The sequence below is a fragment of the Rhinatrema bivittatum genome, chromosome 9 (assembly GCF_901001135.1).
Source record: "Rhinatrema bivittatum chromosome 9, aRhiBiv1.1, whole genome shotgun sequence".
Taxonomy (NCBI): domain Eukaryota; kingdom Metazoa; phylum Chordata; class Amphibia; order Gymnophiona; family Rhinatrematidae; genus Rhinatrema; species Rhinatrema bivittatum.
In genome coordinates, this window is record NC_042623.1 from 256085317 (window position 1) to 256110286 (window position 24970).

General features: G+C 44.8%; 1 protein-coding gene across 1 annotated transcript in view; it reads left to right on the forward strand.

The window, feature by feature from the left end:
- WDR49 (WD repeat domain 49) overlaps nucleotides 1–24970 on the forward strand; it is a 131396-nt gene that overhangs the window by 5848 nt on the left and 100578 nt on the right. The window contains exons 3-8 of the mRNA XM_029616832.1: nucleotides 1346–1786; nucleotides 5382–5558; nucleotides 8907–9081; nucleotides 16945–17112; nucleotides 20428–20576; nucleotides 23632–23865. Coding sequence (XP_029472692.1) covers nucleotides 1346–1786; nucleotides 5382–5558; nucleotides 8907–9081; nucleotides 16945–17112; nucleotides 20428–20576; nucleotides 23632–23865 — 1344 coding nt within the window. The remainder of the gene's footprint in view (nucleotides 1–1345; nucleotides 1787–5381; nucleotides 5559–8906; nucleotides 9082–16944; nucleotides 17113–20427; nucleotides 20577–23631; nucleotides 23866–24970) is intronic.

Sequence of the window (24970 nt, forward strand, 5' to 3'; positions counted from 1 at the left end):
AGCCGGCGCGCGCCGAGCCGCGCAGCCTGCCTCCGTTCCCTCCGAGGCCGCTCCGGGGAATTCCCTTTCGCCCTCCCCTCACCTTCCCCTCCCTTCCTCTATCCAACCCACCCCCCCCCCCCCCCCGGCCCTATCTAGACCTCCCCCCTACCTTTGTTGGGGGATTTACGCCTCCCGGAGGGAGAAGTAAATCCCAGCGGGCCGCTAGCGCGCTGGGACGCAACCTGGGGGCAGTTCCAGAGGGCGTGGCCACGCCCCCGGACTGCCCCGGGCCAAAACCACGCCCCCGGGCCCGCCCCCAAAACGCCGCTCCGATCGCCCAAGCCCCTGACACGCCCCCCTCAAAAAACCCCGGGACATACACGAGTCCCGGGGCTCTGCGCGCGCCGGTAGGCCTATTGAACATAGGCGCACCGGCGAGCAGGGCTCTTAAAATCCGCCCCATAACTTTCTTATTTCATCACTATGGGGTAGATTTTCAAAAACTGCGCATTGGCGTACTTTTGTTGGCGCTCCAGGCGCAAACAAAAATACGCGGGATTTTAGTGGATACGCACGTAGCCGCGCGTATCCGCTAAAATCCTGGATCTGCGTGCGCAAGGCTGCCGATTTCGTATAGCCGGCACACGCCGAGCCGTGCAGCCTACCTCCGTTCCCTCCGAGGCCGCTCCGAAATCGGAGCGGCCTCGGAGGGAATTCCCTTTCGCCCTCCCCTCACCTTCCCCCCCCCCCCCACCTTTGGGGGGTTTACGCCTCCCGGAGGGAGAAGTAAATCCCCGCGGGCCGCTAGCGCGCCGGGACGCGACCTGGGGGCAGTTCCGGAGGGCGCGGCCACGCCCCTGGACCGCCCCTGGCCAAAACCACGCCCCCCTCGGAAAACCCCGGGACTTACGCGAGTCCCGGGGCTCTGCGCGCGCCGGTAGGCCTATTGAACAAAGGCGCACCGGCGAGCAGGGCTCTTAAAATCCGCCCCTATATGTTACAGATATTCTCTAAAAAAATGTGTGATTTGAGAGTTCCTGTTATTATAATTATAACACTAATCGCCAGTGATTTGAGTTTTACCACCATAGTTTTACCTGTATGTATATGTGTGTGTATATATATATTTGTCTCATTAACTATTCTTGAGTTAAGCAGTAGTGCACAATGATTTGACATATTTAGTTCTTGAAAGAAGGTATGTACTCAGTATTATCACAGTTCTAAATTTGTAGAGCTAATAACTTTGTTTTCTAATTGGCAACTCTCCAAAATTATCTTTTGCAAATTCAGCTTTAACATTTTTAGAGGGTCACTTTGATGTTACTGTGCAATCTCACTGCACACTTGTGTCCTGTCCAAGTCTCCAGGGTTAAATAGACCAACATGCATGACCAAAGAAGAATTTGTGGAGCAAGCATATGTCACTGTTGGCCATGGTCTGAAAGAAGAATACGGGGAGCTGTTTGATAGGATAGACGTGACACGAGATGGCTTCATCGACTGGGACAAACTGACTTCCTTTATGCTGCTGGAGCTGTCTGAGAAAGACGAACGATCAAAGTCACTGGTGGTTCCCCATTGGAAGAACATCCAATTTCTTTTACCACTCCATAAAGACACAATTCAAAAAATAGTTTACTTAAAGGGCTCAAAGCGTTACCTAACTCTAAGCAAGGATGGATTACTTGGAGTTTGGGGAGAGAACTTAAAACTACAAAGAAGTATACGCATCGCCACAGATACCGTCAAGTTGAAAGATCTGTGGGCAACAAGTTTGATCTCACTAACAAATGTAAACAAGGTACATATTTTTTGAAAATTGAAAATGGGGAAATTAGTCTGTTAGAAGATGCATAATTGTTAAAAGAAAGCTTCGCCTACCATGCACTTGAGTTGATATTGCTTCAGAAGTCAAGTAGGTGGGTTCTATTACCCGCAATGTTTAACCTGCATATTTTTCTTTTAAGTTGTGTTTTTAAAATTATTTTAGCTGTTCCCACTTTATTTTTCTAGGTCCCTGGGGAGTAATGATATTATTTTAGGTGTGATAGGTCATACCAATTGTGTGCTCAGTTGGCCCATGTAGCACATATGATAACATTTGTGGTATTGCCAAATTCAGGAGAAGATTTAATTTCTGATATGCTTGCCAACCTGGCAACTTTGAAGGGAAACAGGAAAATGCAGAGGAGCTGAATGAAGAATTTTCAAAGCAGTTTAGAATTCTCAGTAAATATGCAAAGTGTGCCTTGCTGGTTACCACAGCTTCTTCTGAAATATTGTATAGTGCTTTGCTTAGTATAGTAATTTTTAGATGGACTAAAGAAGGCTAGAAAGAAAATAAGTTAAAAAAAATAGAAAGTGGTGAAAGGTCATACAACAGCCATTCTTAAAAAAAAAAAAATGCAATTTGCATGAAGGATCATAAGCTTAACTTGGGCACCATGTTAGTCTGCCAAATTAAAAAAAAAAAAAAAAAAGTTGATATTGTCATAATGCTGATGAATGTTTGAAGATGCAAAGTTTTGGAACTTCTTTCTTGGGAATCTAAATGTGTATATCATTATTATTATTTGAATAGTAAATAGCAATACTGCATAGGATGAGTTCACATTTTGTCAGATGAAAAAAAAGGAGTAGAAGAGAAAAAAGCAGGAGAGGCTTGGTGTAAATACTCAGTATGTATTAATGATATGGGAGGAAGACCCTTGGCCTAGCGCAGGATTGTTACGACCCTCTGAGGGATCCCAGAGGGCGCCTGCCGCCAGGAGGTGGAGCACACAAGGAGATAGAGGCTGACTGGAGCTTCACCAAAAACCGTCTGGGGGCTCTGCGGGTTGAGCCCTTGGATTCCCAGACTGCCTGGGCTTAGGTGGGCCTCTGGGGTCTCCCGGACACATGACGGAGAGGTGTGCCCATCAAGAGAGAGGTGCACGGCTGTCGGTGAACAGGTGAGCTAGACCAAAACCAAGAGTACTGGAGACCACGGGTACGAGGCAGGAACTGAAGGTCATCTGTATAGGATAGGCAGAACCTAATGGTCTAGCTTGAGGAAGGCCGCAGGCAGCATCAGAGCAGGCAGGCTTGGTGATCACAGGAATAGCCAAGAGAGTGTCTGAATGAAGCACAAGGGTCAAACCCAGGGTATCTGAGAATGGTCAGCAAAAGCAAGGGTCAGTTCCAGGTATCAGTTCGAGCGTGGTCAGTGGCAAGCAGAGGTCAGTTCCAGGCAGCGGTCCAAACGTAGTCAGAAGTAAGCCGAGATCAGTACCGTGTATCAGTCCGAGGAGGTACAATCTGGGTAGCGGAATGTGGAACAGGAATCGAACAGATGCTGGGACACAGGAGGAATCACGGGAACGCAGGAACAAGGAATGCAGGAACACTGGAACAAGCACAGGAACAAGGAAAGCAGGAACCCAGGACGGCAATTAGCTTCACACAAGTGTGATCACCTGTTTGCCAAGGCGAGGAACTGAGGGAAGGACGGATGCAACAGTTTTACATTTTTTAGGAATCCAACCAAGGTTGTTTCTCTAAGTGTAAAACTATTTGCATATTCATTCACATGAAAATTGATTAAGGTTACCCATAAATAGTCATCCACTGTTTCATCGGAGGTAGACCTTTGGGCCGACATGGGGTTGATGCAAACCGTAGGTAATGACCGTCGGCAGTTGGAGTGGGCTGATAGGCAGAGGTCGCTGGAGCTTCACCTATACCAGCCCTCATTCCCCGTGGGTTGAGCCCTTGGGTGCTGGGCCGGCAGGACTTAGGTGGGCCTCAGTATCTAGATGCAGTTGGAGTTGGTTCAGCCCAGAGACAGCAGGTGAGAGATGGTACAGTCTTACTCCTGACTCAGGCACCAATGGAATGAAGGCAGACAGGGGGCGCTCGAGCAAAGGTAGGCCGAAGCCTAGAGAAACCACTTCCAGGGAATAAGAAGAATAGGCATCCAATGGCAAGCTTGAGTCAGGGCTGGCGGCGATCTGAAGGCAGTGACAAGCAAGGCTGAGGTCTGATCGCGGAGATAGTCAGTATTGTAGTCAAGCAAAGCTGAGGTCAGATCACGGAGATAGTCAATATCATAGTCAGGCAAGGCGAAGTTCTAGGTTTGGAGTAGGCAATGCATAGTCGAACAAAGCAGAGGTCTGGGTCTGGAGATAGGCAGTAGCGTAGTCAGGCAAAGCAGAGGTCTGGGTCTGGAGATAGGCAGTACTGCAGTCAAGCGAAGCAGAGGTCTGGATCTGGAGATAGGCAGATCTGGATCTGTAGTATAGGCAGGCAAAGCAGAGGTCAAAGTCCGTGAAATCAATCCGAAGCATAAGCAGGGTAGGAACGAAGAGACAGGAACAGGAACAACAAGGAACAGGAACGCAGGGTTGAGATGAATCTCTAGAAGCAACGAGTACTCAACCAGCGAGGGGACCTGTTGCAAAGGCAACATTAGGGAGCGGAGCCTGAGCTTAAATACTGAGATTAGGTTGACATCATCATCCCGGGCTGCGGCTAGGTTCCCGCCGCGGTCCCTGCTTAAGAGTCAATGATGTGCACGCGCCTACGGAGGGGCGAGGTGCGAGTAGTAGTGTCTCCGCGGGCCACGCGGAGAGGCCTGACGAGAAGTGGAAGCAGGACCGGGAACGCTGGTGACTGAGGCAGAGCTGGAGGCACCAGCGAGGCCCGAGGAACGAGTTGATGGCCCACTGCCGCCAGCGAGGAGGAACCACTGGCTGAAGTTACAGTAGCGAGGTGAGGGGGCCGTGCCGCGGGTCTGTCGTGAATGGCACACATAACATCCACAGCATGAGGGAAACAGAAAGCTGTTTAGTTCCATTAAAACCTTTATTGGTGGGTATACTCAGGATGCAAACTGTATGTTCAGGCAGGTGATAAGGAAAAAAAACAAGAGAAGGATAAAAGAAAACACAACCCAGTGACACAGTGGGAAGGGGGTAGATCGGTTGTTACCAGCAGGCTAGAACTCCTCGGAAACCAATTGGATTGGTGCCACTGACCAGCATGGCCATGCGGGTCATAGGAAGCCAGATGTTTGGGCAACACCCTCACTAGCTTTAGTAACTGTTTAGATGCTCACAGAGCTTGATGGTATGACGTAGAGGGGTAGGTATTGTATTAAATATGGGATTTGTAAGTTCATCTAGCCAGGATGGTAAAAGAACCAAAGAGAGAGAGAACAACAAAAATTGACTTGGATGAGAAGCAATACCTTACAAGCTATGGCTGGCAGCTGGGACATAGCCTTAGCAGTATGGACAGGAATAATTAGGCAGAGTGGATAGGTCATTAGGTCTTTTTCTACTGTCATCTAGTATGTTAGAATGTATGTATTAATCTAATGACTTTGGGTTCAGTAATTCTTCTTCCCTCTCCTGTAGATCGCAGTTGCATTTACAAGCAAGGAGATTTGTTTCTACGATCTGAATTCCAAGCATGAGTTCTCTTGTCAGTACAAACTTCAGGGCTTGGAAGGAACACCGATATGTATGGATTATTGGTACAATCCTGACGATGGCAATGAAGCCGTTCTTACGTTCGGAAATATTTGTGGGCAGGTAACTAGAAGAACCAAAACTAAACGGTCTAAGAGGGAAACATATTTTTCAGCTTTCACACAAAAGAGAGTAGGGTAAGTCTTCTGTGATGGACAAAGCAAAAAAAGACCTCCCAATTGCCAGGTTGGGGTGGAGCCCCTGCAATTAAACCTTACTCAGCAATAACATCACAAATAAGGATTTATTCACAGATAACTAGAAGAAAGTCAGGTCCTAGCTTAAACACTGCAGGTTATTTAAGAACAAAAAATAGGTTTCACTCACATTTAGGTGCAAGGATTTACCATTTCATAATCTGCTTGAGGGTCTAGGTCTTCACTTTTCCTTCAACAGGCACAATATACACACTATATATGGTTAGGGAGGGAACTTTCCTATCCCTAACCCTACTCTTCCTACCTCTTCCCATCTCCACCCTGACCCCTAAACCTATCCTAGCTATCCCTTTTTTTTGTTTGTTACTTCAACTCGGGGCATGAAGTTAGTTAAGTTGCGTGCGCTGCCCAGTGAGTCATCGGGACAGCACAAAATGGTAGGGGTGTGCATTCGTTTTGAACTTAAATGGAAAACGCAACTTTTTTTTTTTTTTTAACTTAAAAAAATGATGAGGCGTAAACGATCGGATTTCCAACTTATTCAACATAGCTATGTTGAATACGTTGGAAATCGCGATTGTTGATCTAAATAAAAATTTAAACCCCTCACCCTCCTTAATCCCCCCCCCCAAGACTTACCAAAACTCCCCAAGCTGGCCAAAAGTTCCGTGAGGGTCCGGGAGCGGACGCGTGGGGAATCACGTGACGTTGGCGTCACTCCGACGTGACGCCGGCGTCACGTGGTCCATTGCGGTTCCGCTCCCGGACCCCTCGTTGGACCCAAACGGCACTTTTGGCCAGCTTGGAGGGGCCTCTTGACCCCCCTCCAAGCTGGCCAAAAGTGCCTTTTGGGCCCAACGAGGGGTCCCGGAGCGAACCAGAGGGGAATCACGTGACGCCGCGTCACTCCGACGTGACGCGGCGTCACGCCGACGTCACTTGATTCCCCTCGGGTTCGCTCCCAGACCCCTCGTTGGGCCCAAAAGGCACTTTTGGCCAGCTTGGGGGGGTCAGGAGGCCCCTCCAAGCTGGCCAAAAGTTCCTTTTGGGCCCAACGAGGGGTCCGGGAGCGAACCCGAGGGGAATCACGTGACGCCGCGTCACTCCGATGTGACGCCGACGTCACGTGCTCCTTGCAAAGGAGTTCAGGAATGGCGTCCTGACCCCGCTGGACCACCAGGGAGTTTTGGTAAGTCTTGGGGGGGGGGGGGGGGCGGGATTAAGGCGGGTGAGGGGTTTAAATTTTTATTTGCACATATGGACATAGACTCAACTTATGGAATTCTCCATATGTCCATATTGACCGCAAATGGGACCCCCTTTCGACTTATGGACTTATGAACTTAAACTTTTGGTCTGCACATCCCTACAAAATGGTGCTTTCCAGGCCCTTTCGCCCAGACCACGCCCCTTTTGCAGGGCCTGGCAATTCTGTGTGCATAACGGGGTTTATGCGTGTGGCCGGGTTCTTCTGACAATATGCGCAGCGCACGCAAGGCCAGGCTACTCGTATAAGCCCCCGTTTTTATGCGCGGGTCCCTTTTAAAATTGGGCCGTTAGTGAATCAGGCCTTTAGTGTGTAGTAACATGATTTAACATGCACCAAGTTGCTTTATGGCACATTAATCACTTTAATGTGTGTAAAAAAAAATGTATGCCAGTAAACAGAACGAAAACAAAAGGCTGTACATCCCTACGCCCGAGCCCTCTAATTGCTGGGAATACTGAGGTGTTCCTTCTTGAAAACCTGAAGATCAATCAGGTTCTTCAGGGGCATGGCCAGTGGATTCATAGCAGGCTCCGTGCAAAGTCTACCTGAGCTTGCTTTTGCTTATGCCACTCTGTGGCTCTGAATACAGAATACCAGTTTCCAGCTGGGCAGATTCAGGTTTCAGGCCCGCCAAAATACTTCTTTTTTTTTCCCCTGAGAGCCATTTAGATTTAGAGGTCTTCATAGCATGGGAAAACCTTGGCAATGTACATCTCTATGCTTTCCGAATATAATAGATTGTAAAAATATCTGCTTTGATTTATGCAACCAACACCCTGATAAGGTGAGTTAAGTTAAAATTCAAGGTAGTTTATATGAGTTCCAAACCCGAAATACTGAGAAAAAGTGAAATATAGGTCAGCCTGGTGGCTCAGTAGGAGGACTATTCACTGCCATGTTGTCAGAGCAAAAAATTTCCACAGCCAGACTTGAACCAGGCTCTGATCATTTCAGGGTTGTTGCGTTCTTTGCAGAAACCCAGGCTCAGACTGCTGATAGCCCTGTGTATGGCCCTGCCCCTGAGGATCCTTATTGCTCCTCAGGGAATTCAAAAGGTTTGCTGGGACACCAGGAAGGCACTTTCAGCATTTAGGTGGCTCAAAGTCCAAGTGACATGCGGGATCCTGGTAGAAGACCCGTGATATTTTGTGATGTGAACGTTTTGAAGCTCTGAGTTAATCTTGTAAGTAGAAGTTGTGTCTCAAGTATTTACTATGTCTGTCCATGGAAAGGAATTCCTGTGGAAACTGGACTGGATAAACAGACTGGATTTAAGCCTTGCACAACTGTGAGTGTTTGCAGCCCTGTCTTAAGTTACCTGTTTATGTTGTCCTATACTGCAGGGGGTGTTTATTTTATTGCCTTCTCTGTTAATAAACCAGCATCGGGACAGCTCTTCCGGTAGGGGCTTCAAACCTGACAATTGTGGAGGGATCAAGTCTTCCACTCTCTGGATTGGCCAGGGCTGAGGATACTGCAAAGGCGGCAATCACATCCCTTAGAGGGGAGGAAGTCATAGGCATTGCCCACTGGTGACACCTAATGGCTGGATTTGGAGCCCATGACTGCAGGGTTCTGGAAGTAGCCTTATGCTTGATCCAAGGACTGTCAGTGCTGTGATTGGAGGGTATAAAACGGGGGAAACATTTCAAGAGTGGTTGTCAATGAAGGCTCCTGGTGTCAGAACCCAGCCCTGGTTTCATTTGAACTAGAAGCCCAAAGGAGCAAAAGGAACCTGCCAGGTCAAAAAAAAAAAGGAAAGAAGACATAAAATAGAGAAAGTGTTTCCATAGTGCAAACTTATTTCATACAGTGATACTGATCTGTGTAAGCGTGTGCTTTGTGAATATGTGTGGGATGGCTGAATCCTCATATAATACTAGAATTACAGTAACGAAAGTGCTCAGATAATGGTCTTGGAGATTGATAAAATGTTTTCTGCCTTTTCTTTTTTTTTTCCCCCCCCAACTGCATCTTCCACAGGTTCAAGCCATTGCTTTCACCACAGCACTGATTTCCTTGTTTGAACGTCCTGATAGTTCTACTGGAGAGCAAGACACGACTGCCTCCATTAGCTGGCATGAATTAGTCTCTGGACACCACAAGTGCTGCTACGCTTTAACGCACAAGCTCCATGCCCAAGACTGGGTCCGGCAAGGTACTGGGCTAGTACCCCTAAGGGAAGCCAGGAATGCCAAGCTCATTAAATACAACACATATGAACCTTATGCCAGAAAAAAAAAAACATTTTCAAAAAAGATGTTTGTTTTGCTTAGAAAAAGATCCAAGAATCTTTAGCATCTCATAGAGGTTTGATGACTTTGGTCAGATGTCCATATCACTGAAGGTATCATAGCTATTGGCACTATTTGGGTATTCTAAATGGTAGTTTCAAAAGGGAAATTAAGATCCCAATATTATTCAGTAGCGCTAGGAGTGGGCAAGTTATCCGCACTGGAAAACTTGTCCCGGATATTTATTTTTATTTTAATTTTTTATATACCAGCATTCGCGATGGGAGTCGCATCATGTCGGTTTACAATTAACAGGGTGTGATAAGAGGAGAAAAACTTAGAACATTAACATGTGATATAAGAAGAAATAGCAGTTACAATAAAACAGGGACATAATGCAACTTGGAAAGTAAGGAAAGCGATAGAAAATTAACAATGTGATAAAAAGAGTAACAAGGTAATATACCGTATATAATAAATTTATATAATATAATATAATATATAATATATAACATACCGTATATATAATATACCGTATATAATATACCGTATATAATAAAAGCAACATAAAAAACCTGCTCATTTAATGAGAAATAACATTATGGAGTTGTTAGAGTTTATGTTTACCCTGAGGGGAGGTCTTAGTTGATTTGGTTGAGAGAAAGTTCAATTTGTGTCTGGAAAGGCTTTCATAAATAACCAGGTTTTGAGTCTTTTTCTGAATGTAGGAAGGCAGGGTTCCTGTCTCAGTTCTGGTGGGATGGAGTTCCACAAGGTAGGTCCTGCTGCAGAGAAAGCCCTGTCTCTGAGCGTCGTATGGTGAAAGGTTTTGGCAGGTGGAACCTGTGGTGAATCTCTGTAGGACTCTCTGATAGGTCTGGTGGAGGTGTGTTTTATAAATGGGATTTGGAGGTTAAGCGGAGAGAGTTGATGGAATGCTTTGTAGATGATGGTGATGGACTTGTATAAGATTCTATAGTGCACTGGCAGCCAATGTAGGTCTTTGAGAATCAACAGATATTCAACAGAATGCTGCCAATTAGGTGCTCTGCAGAATATATTTGGATAAAATCCTGGCTAACTTTAGGGCAGTTCTCTGGCCAGACCAGACTTAACCACTTATGTAATACCGCTGACTCTAAATATTGGAGTGCCCTGGAATACCTCCAAGTAAGCCAGCTGGCTACGCAGCCAGACAAGTTGCAGGCAGGCCGAGTGTGGGAATTCTAAAAGCCTGTGCTTTCTAGTGATGTGAATCGTTTTTTGACGATTTAAAAAAAAAATCATCAGATATTTTTTAAATCGTCAAAAATCGTCAGTCGCGATACAATAGAAATTCCCCCGATTTATTGTGAAAAATCGTAAATTGGGGGAGTGGGGAGGGCTGCAAAAACCGACACACCAAAACAACCCCTAAACCCACCCCCACCCTTTAAAACAAATCCCCCACCCTCCCGAACCCCCCCCCCCCAAAATGTTTTAAATTACCTGGTGGTCCAGTGGGGGGGGTCCCAGCGTGATCTCCCGCTCTCGGACCATCGGCGCCGATGTCCCAATAAAAAAAAAACAAAAAAAACCCCACCCGACCCTTTAAAATGACCCCCTTGACCCCCCCCCCCCAAAACCTTTTAAAATTACCTGGTGGACCAGTGGGGGCACGGGGAGCGATCTCCCTCTCTCAGGCCATCGGCTGTGTTAATAAAAATGGCGCCGATGGCCCTTTGCCCTTACCCTGTGACAGGGCAAAGGTAGCGCCGGCGCCATTTTGAATATTGGCAATACGGCCCGAGTGCAGGAGATCGCTCCCGGACCCACGCTGGACCCCCAGGGACTTTTGGCCAGCTTGGGGGGGGGGCCTCCTGACCCCCACGAGACTTGCCAAAAGTCCAGCGGGGTCTGGGAGCGATCTCCTGCACTCGGGCCGTATTGCCAATATTCAAAATGGCGCCGGCGCTACCTTTGCCCTGTCACAGGGTAAGGGCAAAGGGCCATCGGCGCCATTTTTATTAACGCAGGTAATTTTAAAAGGTTTTGGGGGGGGTCAAGGGGGTCATTTTAAAGGGTCGGGTGGGTTTTTTTTTTCAGGCCATGGCGCCATTTATATTAGTGGCAGCTAAAATGGCGCCGATGGCCCGAGAGCAGGCCATCGGCGACCCTCAGCCCCTATGACATAGTGAGGGCAAAGGTAGCGCCGGCACCATTTTGAATACTGGCAATACGGCCCGAGTGCAGGAGGTCGCTCCCGGACCCCCGCTGGACTTTTGGCAAGTCTTGTGGGGGTCAGGAGGCCCCCCCCAAGCTGGCCAAAAGTCCCTGGGGCTCCAGTGGGGGTCCGGGAGCGACCTCCTGCACTCGGGCCGTATTGCCAGTATTCAAAATGGTGCCGGCGCTACCTTTGCCCTGTCACAGGGTAAGGGCAAAGGGCCATCGGCGCCATTTTTATTAACGCAGCCGATGGCCCGAGAACAGGAGATCGGTCCCCGCGCTCCCGCTGGACCACCAGGTAATTTTAAAACCTTTTTTGGGGGTTCGGGAGGGTGTTTTGATTATCGGATCGGGCGCAGCCGATAATCAGAACTCAAATCGGGCTGGGCGATAAAAATTTTAAGATTTGGATCGGAACCGGAACCGATCAGATTCCGGTTCCGATTCACATCTCTAGTGGTTTGTACAGCCAGACAAACCATTAACATATTGATTCCTAAACTATTTCTCACCTTTAGCAATGAACCTGTCAGAAGACTGAGGAACACCAGCAGGACTGTACCTGGTGTGCTGCCACAATTTACATTTTATGAGTCCTGATCATTGCTCTCAATCTTTCATCTTTCTTGAAAAGAAAAGGAAAAATGTTGATTGCTCTTTTGGAAATTAGCCAAGGATCTATGATTAATAGCATTGCGGCAGATTTTCAAAGGGTTATGCGCGTAACCCCCGAAAAGCTGCCCCTGCCTGGGCACAGCGGCCATTTGCCACTGTGCCCGGGATCGCGGGCTGGCTGTCGGCCGGCGCGCGTAACTTCTTCAACAAAGGTAAGGGGGGGGGGTTCCTAGGTAGGGCTGGGGGGTGGGTTAGGTAGGGGAAGGGAGGGGAAGGTGCAGGGGGGGGGTGGTAGAAGGAAGGATTTCGAAGCGGTCTCAAAGGGAACGGAGGCAGGCTGCGCGGCTCGGCGCGCGCAAGTTGCACGATTGTGCAGCCCCTTGCGCGCGCCGACCCTGGATTTTATAAAATGCGCGTGGCTGCGCGCGCATTTTATAAAATCGGGCGCGGATTTGTTCGCGCCAGGTTGCGCGAACAAATCCTCGCCCGTGCACAGGTTTTAAAAACTGCCCCATTATCTGTAGCTATTTATATATAGCACCATAAGCGTAGGCAGTGTAAACATTTTCACATGTGCACTTTGTGCCTGCCTGAAATATTCTACAATCTGTTAAGTATCGAGCAGAGGGAAATTTAGGGATGGATATGGGGAACTGAATCAGGCAGAGATTACCAATTTATAGCCGTCTGCTCCAGAGCAGATGCCATGCTACAGGCCCAGAGTGTAAGAACCCATAGCTTCCACTTCTAACAGCTGCTTCTTAACCACAGTGTTTCCTCCTCCTCATTGAAAGGTGAGGGCTTTCTCTTTGCTAAAAGATCTCACTACTAAAAAATATCCCTTAAGTCCCTTTTTCTCTCTGCCTGCTCCAAGACTTGTCTGTACCGCTCCAAACCTCTCCTGTGTCTTGCTTGCTTTTTTTTTTTTGTTGTTGGCCTTAGTTGTATCCCGTTTTGCAGTCAGCATTTTCTCCCATCTTTCATGTCTTCTTTTGCCTACTCTCCTAATGTATTTCCTTTTCCTCCCAGTACACATACATGGCTTTTTTTTTTTTTGAAACCCAGACTCTGTGTCCCTACTGCCCTGTTCATCTCTGAAGCATTCAGAACATTTGAAACATGCAGGTCTTTACTATGAGGCTTTTTGTATGCGCCTGTGCTGCTTAACAAGGTTATGTGGACTTGGCTTCTCATCACAGGAAGTTTAAACTGCAATAGCTTTAATTCTATGGTTTAATGTCAGAGCCACTGTTAACTGCTTAAAAGACTCAGACTGAAATGGTCTCCCTATGAGATTATGATCATGTAACTTCAACAATCACCATCAGCCTTCCTCCCTCTCTCCCCAAGAACAATCCTGTAAATTCATGGGATAGTAGTGTTACTGAGATCCTGCTGGCCTTATGGGGACAATTTAAGAAGATTGGCACCAGCCACACTGGAAAAGCCGAGGGGGACACACACTGTACTGGCTGATTCTTACAATGATCAGTAATGTGATGCCTGTTTCTTATCACCAGTTCTGGTATACTAGGTGGGACACCATGTTTTCACAAAATTATTTAGCCCTCCATCACCTTTCCCCATATATAGAACATGCAATAATTTAACACTGAAAATGATATTCCAGTCATGGCAGATTCTGAAACCTTTTACTGGATCAGCATACAAATTATCTTTTGCACCCTCTTTACATGCATTGTGCCCTGCACTCACATCCCCTGTTCCATCAGGATTCTCCTACAGCCCCATTTCATCACCTCAAACAGCCTAAGTTTGCATTGCTGATTTCAGGGAGATGGGGGAGGAGACTGCATTCATCTCCCTTTCTCATGCTCCCCCCACCATGCAACCTCCCTCCTCAACTTCCCCAGCGTATGTTCTCTCCCACCATCACCAACCCCTCATTGCACCACCATCATTCACCTCGCTCCCATTCAGCATTTACCTCCTTTTTCCACCCCATCAATCACTTACAGCTCCCTGACTGCGCCTCTCCGCAACCCCCCCCCCCCCCCCCCCCCCCCCCCCTCCCCGACTCTGCCCGAGGCTGAATTCTGAGTCCTGGTATCACAAGCTGTGGCTGTGGCTGTATGTAGTCCAGCCCCTCCTCTCCTGATGAAACAAGACATCAGGGTAAGGAGGGAACGAGAGCAGAGCATAGCACACAGCAGAACAGAAAGCAAATTGCTGTGCTCCCTTGTCCAACCTCTCTGTTCCCCTTTCTCACCACAAGCTGCCTGCAGGCTTTGCTCAGTCTCCCACCCTCCCCCTCCTGTCAGGGGGGGAGGGTGGGAGTTTGGAGCAGTCACTGCAAAGAAGAAAACAATTGTTCTCTTTTCCAGCCCTTCCCTTCCTGTTCCCTGTAGAGAACTTACAGAACACCTGAGATTCATGGCACAAACCTTATGTATTCATGGCTAGCAATATCCCTGGTTTGAAATGATGTATTCTTCCATCTACACACTCGCCTATAGAACCAAAAGTCAGGCAGACAGAATAATAGTCATAATTTAAATTGTACTGCACAATCCTAAATGGAATGCAAACCAAAGGTTTCTGTTTAGTAATTGTCACAGAAGCTCCTCCTAGCTTGAGTTTATCTATAGCTGCCACAGTAACTAGAATGGTACACTCTGCTTTGTGTATTGTATCATTATGAGAGCATAGGCTCTGTACACCTAGTACATCATGATAGCAGTGGTGGTTCAGCTGATGCCTGTGTCTAAGACACTCAGAAGGACATCGGTGTATCTACTGACCCTTGCTTGCTAGCTGAAACTGCAACAATCAGGGCCATGATGAGATACTTCCATTAATGCAAACTCAAGAAATTACAGTTTCAGAAACCAGATAGGACGTAATGTGTTAGACCACAAAAAGATAAAATAAGTTAAAAGGAAACCAACAAAGTAGTTGGTTGGGCCTTGGACCTTTATAAGGGTAACGTTCAAATATCAGTGATGTCAGGACTGCCCAGGTCCTTTCCTCAGGCAAGCAATGCACGCTAATGAAGGGGTCAATTTTCAAAAAACGCACAATACTTCACTTAGGTGCTCAAATTTAGGGAGATTTTCAGCCCAATTTGGAAACCAAAGTTTTCAACTGAAAAGTTCCCTAAATTTAGGAATTTAAAACAGGGGTACCTAAATTTAGGTCTGCAATTCATTTGCCCAGATTTAGGAGCCAAAATTAGGTGCCTAGTGTTGAAAATCATTGATCGGCGCCTATTTTGTTTTCCGTGCCCCAACTCCACTCCCGTAGCTGCCCGTTATTTTGCAACCTGAAATTAGGGTCCTAAAGTTAGAGTCTCGGCCCTAGTCAGTTTTCGAAGGGAATGATTTAGGTGCCTAAATCATTAGCTATATAAACCCTTTAATAGACTATTCTGTTCTGCGGAATAATCTCTTTTTACTGCTCCCATGATTCTGGAGAACAATTTACATTAATCAGGGTGGGAATGGCCTAAGATGGAACATTAAGACACCATAAGTGAGAGAGAATCTTGATGGTAAGTGCTAATATCTTCATTAAGAAAGCTACACTTGGAATACAAATAGGAAAGATAAATTACTGCTACCACTACTACTTATCATTTGTATAGCGCTACTAGACATGCACAGTGCTGTACAATTATACATAAGATAAGACAGAAAAAGAAAGGAAGAAAGCCAAGACAACTTGACATTTTCAGATACAATAATGCAATGATTATAAATAATAATATTATATGAAAAGTGACTTATTCCTTTACATTTTTTTAAAGAAACTGAACTGATTTGCACTTTCTGTGCATTAATAAATAATTAACATAATAACTTAATTTTGAGCAGAAATCTGTTAATTTCATTCAGATACATTTTTTTTTCTCAATATTTTGGGTTGGCACAGAAAGCACCAGGCTAATGCAAATAGTCCAGTTCCTTCACATTCGTCCCTAGGTGCGTACGACATGATGCTTACACTTTTTCTCAGCACAGCTTAGGAAAATATTGCAGAATCATATAGCAATGGTGCAGTTTTAATTAAAGCAAAGCGAAAGTACTTGAGATTTAATCAGCAACATAAAGGAGAGAGACAGAGAGAATTATGTGCCTGCAGCAAATTATGTTAATTTCCCAGCTACTGAGGCACCTCTCACGTTTAATTGTATTCTGCGTGCTGCAAATTCTACAGCAACGTGTTCAGTTTTTAAGTTTCCCTCACGCCCTGCCCTAACAGACTAGAATAAAGCAATTTCATCAAGTGAAGAATTGCCCGTGTCCAGTCATTATGCTTTAACAGGTGCAGCTCTTTAAATATATGTAAGGATTTCGACTGGCTGCCAAGCCTCTGCATTTTGACCGGTGGGGAACTTCCTGTAGGACTGGCAGCCCAGCGATTGCTCAGCCCGGCTACAAAACCTGATGCACCTCTTTCGGCCAGACACTGGAAGGAGGGTGGCTAGAACAAGCAGCCTCTCGGAGACCTCTTTTATCATTGCCATTGGAAGAATCACAAATTCTGCACTGTATTCCAACAGACCTAACAAGACAGGATGAACTACTGCTCCTACGTGTTAACCGTTATTGCCGCACTACCCTCTGTCTTTCATTCCCTTGTAACACATGGGGTTTTCCTTCCATCTTCTAAGCTGATCCATTTCTTTTTCACACTCTGTCTCTTCCTACGTCCCTACCTTTCTCTGACCCAGCTGTACCACCCAGATTATTACTATTGCCTCAGGGTGGACTGAAAAAATGTACAGGAACCGAAGGCGCGGCAAGTTACTTAAAGTGCCCCTCCTAATGGCATTCGCTCATAGTCATGTGATAGTTAAATAAGAAATTGTTGATTAGGAAATTGGAACAATTAAGAGAATTTTTCTCTAGGAAAGCTTTTACCTGAAAAAAAGGGTTAGCTTGGTTCATGCTGTAGTTTTACATATGAGAAATTAATCAAAATTATTTTCTTTTTCTGTTCAATAGTCAGCTACAGTTCTTCATTGGAAGCCTTTATTTCTTGCACAAACAGCAATAGGAACACAGTGGTACTAGCTTGGAGAGAAAGAGGGAAAACTCATTTAAGGACCACGTCTTTCAGCATCGGTCAGGGAATCCATGCCTTTGACTACCACTCTGGACTCAATCTGATAGGTATGAGAAATAATTTAAAACCACTCCCTTTTGTGGATAGCTACGCTTCTTCCTGCATCTGTGTAGGCCTCTAGACAGTCACTATCAGTCCCCAATAAAATCCAGAAAACGAATCACTTTGACAGGGGGTTCCCCACCATTGAGACTGTAGTGCCAGAAGACTTGCAGATGGGTTGCAAGGCGAAGCACCGCCATGGTCACTGGGTTAGGAAAATGAAGGTCACAAGGCAGATCAGTCCAAATGTAGCGTACAAATTGTTTTCAGCATACAGCATCACAGTGATAGTATGATATCTAATGAAAAAAAAAATCACACTGTGGTTTGGGCTTGGAAGTCATTTTATTATGGATTGGATTGTGTGGTTTTGCTATACTGTAGTTGGAACGCAAGTTCTGAAAGGAAGCCTATGAGCCCCCTGTCATTATCTTTTTTTTTTTTTTTTGGATGAACCAGTAAAGATTATTTGAGTGGTACTATTTCTTTACCTACTTTGCCATATGGTTTTCCAGCAACTACCGCTATTGGCCCCCAAACATTTGGGCAACAGCAAAAGAGGACAAAGCATCAAAAAGTATTTTCCATAAGGTTGTTTATTCAAATTTCACATGAAGAGGCTACCTAGAAGAATATATGCTACAGGGACATGCCTCCTACAGTGAAAACAAAGAGTTAAATTCATTTTTCAGCAAGGAAGGAAGCAACCAATCATGCTTTGGGTTGACTACGCCTTCCTCTGGAGCTGTGAGTGCACATTACTTTTACTCACTTGCTAAAAAGAAGGCTTAACTCCCAATGCAGTAAACTAATATCAAGCTAATGCACTGGGAGTTTAAAAAATGTGCTAACCTGATCATGTATGCACAAAAATGTGCACACAAACAGGCGGATTCAAAAAAAACCTGTGCTGCCTCGCTCGCCTCGGAGCGCCGGCTCTTCCGCAGGTTTTTGTTTTTTTTTTGAATCGGCCTGTTTGTGCGCACATTTTTGTGCATACATGATCAGGTTAGCACATTTTTTAAACTCCCAGTGCATTAGCTTGATATTAGTTTACTGCATTGGGAGTTAAGCCTTCTTTTTAGCAAGTGAGGAAAAGTAATGTGCACTCACAGCTCCAGCTTTTGCATGTGATGAGCGCTATTAGTTTCAGGGAGGTAGGCCGTGTGTTTTCCACACGCTATTGCCCCTTACAGTATAAGGGGTAATAATAGCGTGTCTAAAACGTGCGTCCAAATGGGGGCTAAGTGACGAGCGCACCGTTCTGTATCGACCTGAAAGCAAATAGAAAACAATAGTCATGTGCCACGAATCCTGTTTGCACTGCATAAAGCATGATTTATATATAGAAAACATGATTGTTGCATGAAGCATAATGTCTGCGTACAAATCCTGTTTTCTGTGTATAAAACACAATTTATGAGCAGGAAGCATGATTTGTGCACAAATTGGGTTTTCTGCACATAAATCCTGAATGCAGGACCCTCACACCATGAATGCCAGATTCAGTTCCATAGCCTAACATTGGCCACGGGAGCTTTACTTCGCCTCTGACCAGGAGTTAAATTTTGAGCGTTAATAAAACCTGAGCTAAGCCTATGAGGGGTAAGAGCTAATGCTGTCATTAGCATGTGATTTTGCAAGGAGGAGCATTAATTTGTGTGCACATTCAAGTGCATGGTTGTGTACACATTTCTTTGTGCGCCAAACTCCTTGTTAAATTATGAAGAAAGTTCTGCGCACAAAAATGTGTGCACAACCGCTCGCTAGCCTGTGTGTACAGCCCTCTGCACCTTATTACATCCGGCCCTTGGTGAGTTTGTTGACCTGCGATGGGTATGTGCACATTTCTGGTATCTTTCTTTACTGCCACTTGTTGTTAGCTGTGTAGAGTTATACATAGCATTGCCTATCTGAAATATATATATTTTTTTTTTTTTACTGAAAACTTAGAATAAGTGTTACCGGACAATTCAGGGATGTTAATTTTGATACCGGTGCGCGGGCACACATACATGCGCATATGCTGGCTCGTGTCAAAGGATGTGGCCATTTAACATACGCGCGTACGTGCGCGCATGGTATAAAATAGGCTGTATGTGCATACAATTTTATATGGACAGGAACATGTGTGCACAAATGCCGCCTCTCCTGCAGATCTGAGGGGATTTTAGTAGACACGCGCACGATGCAGTTATCAGTTTTGCCAGTTCATTCCCAGTTTGCCCAAGTATGGAATAGGACTTCCTAAACCCCCCTAGTTAAGTAGTCTCCCTTTTACCCTGTTAGTGCCAACCCTTAAAATCCCACTGCCTAGCCTAGATTGTTTTATTGTATGACTTGCATGCCATCTATAGCAGTAGTAAAGTTACACAGCAGGGGACCCAGGCTCGTGCTCGTGCATGTATATACTTCTGTGCACATTTCATGTGCCCAGGCGCGGTGGCACGATAGCATTCAATTTCCGGTATCAGCGGGAAATTGAATGCTATCGTGCCACCGTGCCATATTTGAAAATTGACTGCAACATTATTTAAGCCCTTGAAAAAATATCGTTGAAATCCGAAACACGGTCCCGTGTCGGGCAGAGCCACCGGGCAGAGTTACCTCGCAGTGGAAGGCTTTCATCCACGATACAGCTCTAAGAGAAGTAATGCAGTGAAGAAAAGTGCGAAGAATTATGGATCACAGTGTATTTGCACAATAAGGGGATATGTTGCAATTTCAAAATATTTAAAAAAGATGTACTTTTCATGACCAATGATTATATATAAGGCTGAGTGTGTGTAAGTGAAATTGAATACTATACGATGAAGCCTGTTATGAAGGTCATAACATCACAAGTTCTTGAGAGAATATTAATTATACTGGGCACAGTATAATCATATGTTTACCAATGGTCCAACTTTGATAAAAAAAAAACAAACTCCAAGGTTCCCATGGTGATATAAGTGACTGCCTAATAATAGACAGTAGTGCAACATGGCCCTCCACTTTCCAGTCACTTCTACTTGGCATTATATCTGGAAAATACAAACATACGAGCTGTTCCCAGTAACAAAACCTTATCTAGATTCACCTAGATATATATCTGTTTTTATATATACATAGCTATCCCCGCCTGAAAATCTTTGAAACACTAGTTAATACATAGCAAACTGAATTAAAAAAAAACAAAAAACCGAGAATGAATAAGCTTAAATTCTCATTAGGTTTGTCATCCATTTATTCTGAAGATACAGGAGAACTGACTATCAAATAGCCCTTAGTTGGAAAATGTGTGCTGTAATACTTCTTTTCCCCCCCCTGCTTTTCAATAGCTACTGCTGGTGTTGATCACAAGGTTTGCCTGTGGAACCCGTATGTTATCTCTAAACCAAATGGGATTCTACAAGGGAGCATGGCCAGCGTAATAGCCGTCCAGTTCATGGTGGGGCGAAAACTGCTCTTTAGCTTCTCTAAAGACAAGGTAAATGCTAAACTAATATGTGACTATATAGGAGATTTTTTTTCTTACCTTTGCATAAAGCAATCAATCCTAGTGTGATCTTGGAGTGACACAACCATTAGTCATAACTGCAAAAACTGCCTACTTGCTTAGCTAGGGCTATCACCACAGAAAAGCTCCCAGTGCAGACATCAACCTTTTCACCATAGAACTCGAAGCATCCATCGAGTACAATAATTCACTCTTTATTAAACAAGACCATAGTAACCCTCAATTACAGCATTTTTCTACTCTATGATGGCTTAGCCTTTTTTTATTCTCATGATGCAGAGCCATACTCAGAGTAAAAATGTGACACATACATCACAAAACAGAGTAAATAAAGTGCTGACTGGAGAACATGGAGGACAGAATTTATTAAAAACACAGTATAGTGATCCCCAATCATCATTTCTCTGCTAGGTACGCTAAACAAATTTAATCATACATGGGACAGACACAAAGGGTCTTCAGTGGCAGAGAAAATATGAGAGTAAGATCACTGCAGCTCTCTATTCCATGTCATCACCCAATATAATTTCAAACGTCTCCAGTTTTTGCAGAGCATGGCAGCTAGACTATTGGCAGGAGCCTAATCCACTGACCATATTATGCCAATTTTGCATCAGCAATACTGGCTCCCGCTTGAGAGCAGGATAAAGGAAAATGTTTTACATTTTATTTTCAAATGCGTTAACCAACTAGCCCCTGAATATCTTTCCCAACTTCTACTTTTCTACCCTTCCACAAGGGAACTTCAGTCCTTCCAATAGTACCTGCTATCTTCCCCTCCACTGCCTTGAGCTAGACTAACATGCATGAGGTTTTGCACATTCAGCTGCTTTGCCCCGAAAAATATGGAACAGTTTACCTATAATGTTGCAACGAGATACTTGTTACATCGACTTCTGGAAAAATGTCAGAGCCCGACTGTTTAACCAAGCCTTCCCCTAGAATTCACAACAGAGACTCATCCTAATCCACCAGAAGTCTTCTCCTTCTTCCAGGCTACCACTATCCAAAAGATTCGTAGTTTGTGCACCACCACTGGTGTTTAACTTACTTCTTAACCATATATATATGCAATTTTTATCCAATGCATCCACTTCCTTATTCCTACCCAGTGTACCACTGCTTTGTATATATTTGTTAGAAACCTACATCATATTTGTTTGTTATCATATCTGTATATATATCCATTACTTATTTACTTTGCACCCTGTTATTTTATTTAATCTGCCTTCGGGCTGCCTTTAGAAAAGATGGAATAGCAAGTACTTATAAACACGTAAGTAAATAAATAAATGGAAATAAATCACAAATCTGGTGTGACCTGTGACAGCATAATAGGCAGACTGGGTGAATCACCTGGTTTATCATTTGACATGTTCCATGTGTCTATGTTAATGATTAAAGCAGGGAGAAACATTTTATTTAGCACCATAGCCTTCTACTGACAGAGAAACACCTTCACTTCGGTCATCAGAGGTATAGCCAATGTTAGTCTGGTGTAGCAAAAGTAACAAGAGGCGGGTGGCACCTTATAGACTAACCAATTTAGGGGGTCATTTTCTATCCCTGTCACACCCAAAGAGGGACTTTTTGCACGGGAAAAGTCCCTTTTCGCGTGTGATAGCTAGATAGCCGCGGAGTCAGGGCGGCGTCAGGATCGGAAGAGGGGAAGTCGGGGTGGACGCGGCGGAAACTTTGCTGGAGGCGCTATTGGGTGCGAAAGCAGGCAGCGATAGCACCGCGGTGGTGCGATCGCTGCCTGCTTTCGCAAGCTCACCCCCCCTCTTCGACCCCCCCCCCCCCCCCGCTCCCTGTTACTGTGGGATTCAATGAGCTGGGAAAATCCAGGCCTTAGTGAGGCATGAGCTTTCCGAGGACAGAGTCACTTTGTCCGATGTATGACTCTGTTCTCAAAAGCTCACGCCTCACTAAGGCCTGAATTTTCTAAGGTTACAGACCTTAGAAAATCCGGTGATAACAGGGGGGGGGGGGGGGGGGGCGGGCCTGTGAAACCTGGCAGCGATGGCATCTCCACGGTGCTATCGCTGCCGGCTTTTGCACCCAACAGCGCCATTGTAAAAGGTGGCGCTGTTGGGTGCAAAACTGGCAGCGAAAAGGGCCCTTACCATTTCACCGTCAGCGACGTCTTCGCGGCGTCCACCCTGGTGCCGCCCCCGACTCCTCCCCTTCCGGTGCGGACGCCGCCCAGGACCCACCCCGATCTAAGTATCGCCTGCGGTCCCTTTTGAAAATGACCCCCCTAAATTGATTACTCTGTAAGGTGCTATCTGCCTCTTGTCATTTTTCCTTCACAGGATAAATAATTGAATGAAATGGCTTGGAAATAATGATCAACAAACAAACAAAAATCTGATACCATTTTATTGGATTAACATATACATTTTTTGACTAGCTTTCAGGAGCTACACTCCCTTTATCAGGTCCAAGAGCCTGATGTTTGAATATTCAAGTGACTCACAGACTACTTTACAGCCGTGGTGTGAAGAGGAAGGGGAGAAGAGGAGAGGATTAGTAGAATGATAGCAAGATGGCAAAAAGGCAGGGGAATTATGTTCTTGGTGTGATTCACGTCTACATTGAAACATTATTCTCCACCTTTACCTGCTTATTCTGTTTTGTCCTGAGGAGGAGAGTGTAGCTCCCCAAAACTAGTGAAGAAATGAATGACATTAGTCCTAAAAAAAAAGATATCACTTCATATATTTTTTGTTTATTGACCTTTATTTCTGTGCATTCAAGTGGACTAACAAGGCAACCCTGCTACTTTATTCATGAAATGGCTTAAAATTCTGTGTTTACTGTAGACTGTTTACTAAGGCAATGATGTCTGATTGTAAATAGAAATATACATGGAGGTGAAATATCTTCTGAATTTTCAGTATGAAAGCTATAGAGATCTGATAGATGGCTTTTTGCATATTCGATGAACACTAAACAGAAATTAGTTTAGCACCTGTGGAAAAATAAAATAGGACTGAAGTTAATATTATTTGTTATCCTACAGGTGCTAAGAATCTGGGATATTCATCATCAACTGTGTATCCAGCGCATTGCTGGTATATTCCCAAAGACTCTGGAATTTTCTTCTGTTTTATTTTTTCACGAAGCTCGAGGATGGCTTTTTGTTTCTTTCAACAACCAACTGACTTTGCTGGAGATGAAGCAGGAGGCTGGCACAAGAGTCACAAGTCATGAAAACCCAGTCACTTTTGTTCTCTACAATTCCATTTTCAAGCAGGTAGCAAACAGGTTTTGCATTTTTTCTACAAAGCAACTTAAACGTGTGCACCATTTCTTTTAGTTGTGATTTCCTAAATTTGATTTGAAAAAGTTGCCAAAAGTCTTCTCAAGTTTTGTTTTAACAAACTTGCAGCTGTCCATAATTGTTCAATTGTACTTGAAATGGATGTCCTTTCTGGAAGGTGCTTTATATACAATCAATTGAGTATAAATGCAATGGTTCATATTTCTAAAATTTACAAAACTGCTTCTAGGAAAAGGTCACTGCCCACTGTTTAATGCCTGAACAACTGAGCCCACTGGAAAATGCATCTTTACAGCCTTCTTACTGTATGACTAAGGAGGTTTTGAGAAATGTAATTAGTGAAAATCCATTTTGACAGTGCATTGTAAACAAGTGGTACACTGAGGTAGGCTGGAGTGCAATCATAATAAAATAATTAATTTAGCCGGCATGCCACTTGATATGGAGTCAATGTGATGTTTCTTTCCTCAATACTTTAGTGATGCATTTGTAACCTTTGATATCATGGAGTGTTACCTGCATCTCAATAAAGAGTCACAACCACTATACAACAAAAAGCATCAGTGATGAGTACTTTTGACGTGTAACCAGGGCTGTAGCTAGCAGTGAGAAAGATGGATATCAGTACAAAGCTCCTTAGGGATAGAAAAATAAGTGAAATGCACATTTGGGCATGCAGTTCATGAACCGTGGCACTTGGAGATGATATGATGACTGGGTATGTGACTCTCTTAAGAATTTTATAATAGAGAACATAAGAACATGCCATACTGGGTCAGACCAAGGGTCCATCAAGCCCAGCATCCTGTTTCCAACAGTGGCCAATCCAGGCCATAAGAACCTGGCAAGTACCCAAAATCTAAGTCTATTCAATGCAACTGTTGCTAGTAATAGCAGTGGCTATTTTCTAAGTCAACTTAATAGCAGGTAATGGACTTCTCCTCCAAGAACTTATCCAATCCTTTTTTAAACACAGCTACACTAACTGCACTAACCACATCCTCTGGCAACAAATTCCAGAGTTTATTTATGTTGAGTGAAAAAGAACTTTCTCCAATTAGTTTTAAATGTGCCACAT